Below are 6,104 nucleotides of genomic sequence, written 5' to 3'. Positions count from 1 at the left end.
TTTTAAACCATTTTACAAATTTTGAGAATGGCATAAAATGTCATTTTTAATGAGCATTTAAAATTTGTATCGACGGCACTTAGATATTTGATCGCGTACAGAGACAATTCTTTTAGTAACAAATTTTTCTAAACTTTGGTGTAACTTTTAGTTTTTAGGTGGTTTGGACTAGATCCAACGATTAAGAATGACATCAAATGTAATTTATATGAAAAAAATATTTTTAAACGTGTTAGTTCTTTCTTTTGTATAATTTTGAATACCCTGACAGTTTTTCGTAAATGATGGGCTTATCAAGAAAAATATAAGAGTAAAATTAACGCAATTGACATGAGATTCATGCGCATAATGTGTGGGAAAACTTTGATGGACAAAGTAACTAACGAGATAATTCTAATAGAATATGGTGCAGAAGAGACGCTAGTAGACACATGGGAAAGAAATCGGTTAAGATGGTTCGGGCATATTGAGAGAATGCAAAATGAACGACTAACGAAACAAGTGTATCAAGGTAAAGTAAATGGCAGTGTGCCCAGAAGTAGACCACGGAAAGAATGGTTAGAATGTGTTCCTGCATGAAAAAATGCATGGACATGGAAGAAGTTAGAGAAGTGAGCCAGGACAGGAAAGGACTTTGTGAGGATTTTCACTTGGGGTGATTGCTAGAGAGATTGATCAGCAACCTGGGTCGGAGCAGTGTTGCGGAACGAACGTCTTATTTACATAAATAACACGAGAATTCTGGATCAATCGGAAAATTCTCAATCCCTTCCACACACTACTCCTTTCCCCCACCGAGTGAGTCACACCTACCCCGAAAGGGAAATGACTTAATGGTGTAATGCAGAAAATTTGGCTGATTGTCACTTATAAATTTTTATGGAATGGCTTGCGGACCAGTCCCAGATCTAGGTTAGACAAGACTGTCAAGACCACAAGAGAAAAATTCTTTTAATAGTGTTCATTTCTTATTTTGCATAATTTTAGACACACTGACAGTCTTTCGAAAAGAGTAAAAAAGTTTGGCTGATTGACGCATAACAATTTCTATGTTATGAATTGGTGACCAGTTTCAGACCTGAGCAGGACTAGAATATCATGACAAGACGGTCTAGACGTCGCCAGATCTGGGCCAGATCTGAAAACAGACAGCCGGAAGATTTTTCCACTGGGGAATACGCGCTAGAGGAAAAAGGTTATTTTTTTTCCACCAAAGTATATGATCTTAAATTTTTAACATCAGTTAATTTATTTCTAACAATTTATTTAATTGTATTGCAGCCAGTATAAGTACTCAGCCAATGGGAACTTTCGATTCAGATTGCATTGTTAATGAATAAATGAAGATAAATGTTCTGATTAATTGATAAAAGACCAATATTTACGAATGACATAAAGAGATTGACTTTTCCCGCTTGTAACGCTTTCCCGTTTGTAATGCTCTTTTCGGTTTTTGAAACATTAAAAAAAAATTCAATTTTCAATCCCAAGTTCTAAAATCTTCTCATTTTTTAAGCTTGCATTTAAAAAATTATTTAAAAATTTTTTTAATTGTTTTGAATTTATTCTGTAGGCATTAATTTGAAAATGTTTAGTTGCAAATCCTCTAAAATCAAAATTGTGCAACTATCAAGTCTTTTAATTTGGCATTCTACGATTTTAAAAAAGTTGAAAAACTAGACAATTTTCTAGGTTTAAAATTAGAAATAAATAATTTAGAATATTTAAATCAAAATCTATTAAATATAAAACCAGATAAAACTGACTGTTAAGGCTTTCGATATAAAATGTTGCAATTCTAACAGATTTGGTAGTGAAATTGCCCTGATATTTTTAATATTTAAATTTGAAAGTATTATATATTCGGGAGGATTTAAATTTAAAATTGTTAAATCATGAAGGATATAAATTAAAAGTAATTGTATAATATCACCTGGTGAATTCTCAATATTGATTCCGAATGCTTCGGGATGATCTTTAAAAATAAAAACAAATGTCTGGTTCAATTAGGTTCAATTGTTAACATTTTTAATTATGAAATCACCCAGGTTACAATGCGTAATTTAAAATGTAATTAATTGTGAATGGTTTCAGAACTGAAAATTTTTCGAATTGAAGTTAAGATTGAAAAAAGCATTATCGTCACAAATACGCATGAAAAATATTAATAAATATTATATATCGCATTATCGAGTGAAATAAAATGTTATTTTATAGACTTTTTTTGTTAAAAAATTCAAACACTATCCAAAATTCCAAGCTTTATTTCAAAATTGAAGTATTAATAGGAAAAGTTGAGGAACAAAAACACTCAAAATTGTAGATTAGAAATGGTAGATTATTATTATCGTTAATGATTAAAGCCCATATAAATCTTTTTTTTAAAGAACCTAGCATAGGTATCAGAAAAAATGAGGCTATCCAAAATACAAAATTCTTTTTATGCAGAAAATTATGGCAACGTTCATAATGGATAATTGCATCAAAATAAACATAGTATAGTCTACAAATTTAAAACTATTCGATATTGACAATACTTTTAACTCTTAATCAACCTTCAAACTGTGTTTGCCAATACATTAATCAGCTTTACGCATTTTCTAGATAAGACTTTTTGATGAAAAAAAATTACGATAGGTTTTAATGAGTTACTTATAAGTATATTTGTCATCATTTGGAATAAAATAAGATAAACGTCATGTATATGCACAGTAAAATCGTCATTTATAATTAATTATCAGCTAGACTCTTCACAAGATTTAGGCTCTTCTACTTTAGAAAATGAAGATCGCAATTTGCATTCTTTTTTTAATCTTGTCGATTTTTCTTAATTCTATGGGTGAGTAACAGCAAATTATTTAATATGTTTTTGAATAAAACTAGTTTACAGTAAACTGTCATAAATGTTCGGAAAATTTCGACACATTGAGGAAACTATGTAAAGTAACTGAAATTTACGAAATGTGGTTGCTGGAAACGAAATTCAGTAACTTTGTTAGTAAATTTACTGAATTCTCATTAAAATTCATAAACGGTATCTAAAAATTACAAATATTTTCTAAAAATCCTAAATGGTAACAGAAATATAAGTTATCGTGAACGAAAGAAGTGTATTTGTGGTCATGGGCCGCCATGCACTGTAAAAGGTGGTTTTGAATTATAACAAAGCAATTAACCTAATTTTTCCTATATTGAATGATCTCAAGCGTGAAAAAGATACAAAATGTTTACGAGAAGAAGTAACTGAAAAAAAAAGTTGAAATCGCGCGTAAAGGAATAACCTAAAGCTTGGTTGATGAGCAAATCATCTTTGCAACAAAAAAGTGACAAGATCCTACGATCATCTGCCTCGTAAATAAACTTCGAAAAATATATATCTGGATCGCAAATGACTAGCAGCAGCTGCGTAAATTAGTAATTAATCCAGGATTCAATTTAAATTGAATACCGTGTGAAAAATGCCCTGGCAGTCTGGTTGCAGGTCTGGATTTGTCTAGACTGTCTAGTCTGGAAGATCTGATCTGGCCCAGGTCTGATCTTATCTACATTAGCTAGTCTGGAAGGTCTGGTCTATCCCAGTACTGGCGCTGACCAAGCAGCCAAGAACGAAAAAAAGTTCTAAGTTGGATCGGCCAATTCTTTTGACATATTTCAAAAAAGTTACAGGATGTTTAAATTAATAGAAAATAAGAAATTCACACGATTAAAATAAGACTTTATTTTCTAATCAATTTGTCAGACTAGTCTGGTCCAGGTTTGAGGCTGATCTACTAGCCAATAAAAAACAAAATCTAAGTTCGATCAGTAATTTTTTTTGGTGTTATATTTCGAAAAAGTTACAGAGTGTCTATAATGATTTTTTTAACTAAAGATGCTTACAGTGAAAAATTATTTTTTTCTAAGTCATTAAAATCAAGTATTGCAAACTGTCAGACAGTCAATGATTCGCGGCTGACTAGCCTATAACTAGCGGCTGACTAGCCTATAACTAGCGGCTGACTACCCCATCTCTAGCGGCTAACCAGCCCGCACGTAGCAGCTGACCAGACAGTCTGGCCTGCGGCTTGTCAGAAAAAACGTTACTTTTAGCCAGGGCCAGGTTAGACCGTCTGGTCAGCGCAAAAAGCCAAAAAAGTGAATGTTGAAAATTTGGTTAGTTAGCCCCTTATGGCTCCCGACCATTCATATGTGAGTGAAGTTTATATATAAATTATTATGTACATATCTAGGTTATTCAATAATGTACTCAATGAATCCAATTTGTTCATATTAACTTCACTCATACCTTCTTACATTTTATATTGTCAGGACGAATAAAGGGTTTTAGTACAGAACTACACTTTTAAAAAATTCTGATCGAAATTTAGTATATATTTGAGTAAAGTCATTTGCATATACCGTATTTTGATTTTAATATACCATCATGTTATGAAATTAAAATAAATGTACATTAAAGTCGGTAAAAAAGGGTGCGTAAATTCACCTAGTTCTCTCATGCCTTTAAATCTGACAAACAGCTTCTGTTGGAATCGGTAAGTACGAGAAATTTCAAATAATGATGTTGTTGCCTGTGTATTTGTAGGTGAAAATGACATTAACACGGATCGAGTCAAATTAATATTTAAATTTACATTTTATTATTATTTAAAAACCATTTTATTTATATTATTCTGCATTAAAATTTAACACCAAATTTATTAACTGCTATGCTAGCCAAATTTTGTATTTAATTCCAAATCTCACAAAAAAAAATAATCGACACATCTTTGACTAATTTTTCCAATAGCCGCACTACTTTAAACTCGCCGACTATTTGTGACTCTTTTTAGCACCAAGGTTTCAATCAAATTTCAACCGCTTCCCATATCTCGGGAACATACTTTTATTATTTTTAAAAATTGAAAAATATATTTTCAGTCGCTATCTAAAGACGATTTTCAAAAACCATGAAATTCGAAAGTCAAAATTCTTGAATGATGTTTTTGCAATTGGTTAACTTTTTCTAATTGAATTTATCTTTTCTCAATTTAGCAATTCGTCTCAAAATACCATCTTATTTTTTGGAGTAAACTGAAAATGACATCTTGTATCGTTGTTCACAACCGAATTTGTTCCAGTTTTTGGATCCTGTCACTTTAAAATTGTAAACTTACACATTCTGTTTATCGAAACTGGATATACCTTTCTAATCGTACATTTTGGTCTTCATACAGAAAAACTTCAGCTACCAGGCGAAAAGTTTTGTTTGATCTTTGAAATTGATTTCTTGGCTTATATATAATTCTTTACTGCAAACCTTTAAATATAGACTAAGTATTTTATATTAAAATTAACAAACAGAAAAAATTTTTGAATTCTCTAAAATTATAAGTTGTAGTAACTGTAAATTACTAAAATGTAATCGAATTTTCTAAAACATGTGATAAAGCTTTATCCAGTTACCGTTGCTGAAACATCTGTTCCTGTTTAGGAAAATTTAGAAACAGTTTCTACATAAAGCTTTTCTGGCGCATCTCTGAAAATTCCTACAGAAATTTCTAACAATGTACTTATATAGAAGTATTTTTTACACTGAATACGGGGGGGAGGGAGGGAAGTTTGAAGCTCTTCGCCTAACCAATTTTAAAACGAATTGCCGTTACTATAAAAAAGTTATAAATATTATGCATTTATAAATTTGTTATTGTTTTTTTTCAGACTGCTACGAATTCGACATGGACTACCCTACTGGAAAACCTCACCCTAAACAAATTAATCATAAACCTCTTACAAAAATAAAACGGCCTCCAAAAAAGAATGTACCAAAAAAAACAAACAACAAAAATCAATGAAAAGGAACAAAAAAGCTAATAAGGTACTAGAATATAAATGTTTTTATTTACCTGACTCGACCTCTATAATGTATTAATATAAACATAATAACAAGCCTTTTGATTGAATAACGACTATAAGTTGGAATCTGAGTTAATTATTTTATATTAGACCTGCTCAAAATGGTTCCTTCCCTCATTGTATGATACATCATATGAAAATACACTCAACTCCCTATATACCATAAGAATGATTTCGGGCAAAGGAGAATCCAAACGTGCACAAGCAGGGCC

General features: G+C 31.1%; 1 protein-coding gene across 1 annotated transcript in view; it reads left to right on the top strand.

The window, feature by feature from the left end:
- Positions 1-5,840, top strand: part of LOC117178302 (facilitated trehalose transporter Tret1-like) — a 17,537-nt gene extending 11,697 nt beyond the window's left edge. The window contains exon 3 of the mRNA XM_033369670.1: positions 5,698-5,840. Coding sequence (XP_033225561.1) covers positions 5,698-5,778 — 81 coding nt within the window. The 3' untranslated portion in view covers positions 5,779-5,840. The remainder of the gene's footprint in view (positions 1-5,697) is intronic.
- The last annotated feature ends 264 nt before the right edge of the window (positions 5,841-6,104 follow it).

Source organism: Belonocnema kinseyi, chromosome 8 (genome assembly GCF_010883055.1).
Source record: "Belonocnema kinseyi isolate 2016_QV_RU_SX_M_011 chromosome 8, B_treatae_v1, whole genome shotgun sequence".
Classification (NCBI taxonomy): domain Eukaryota; kingdom Metazoa; phylum Arthropoda; class Insecta; order Hymenoptera; family Cynipidae; genus Belonocnema; species Belonocnema kinseyi.
Note: the sequence above shows the minus strand (reverse complement) of the source record. Positions and strands in the feature narration are given on the sequence as shown.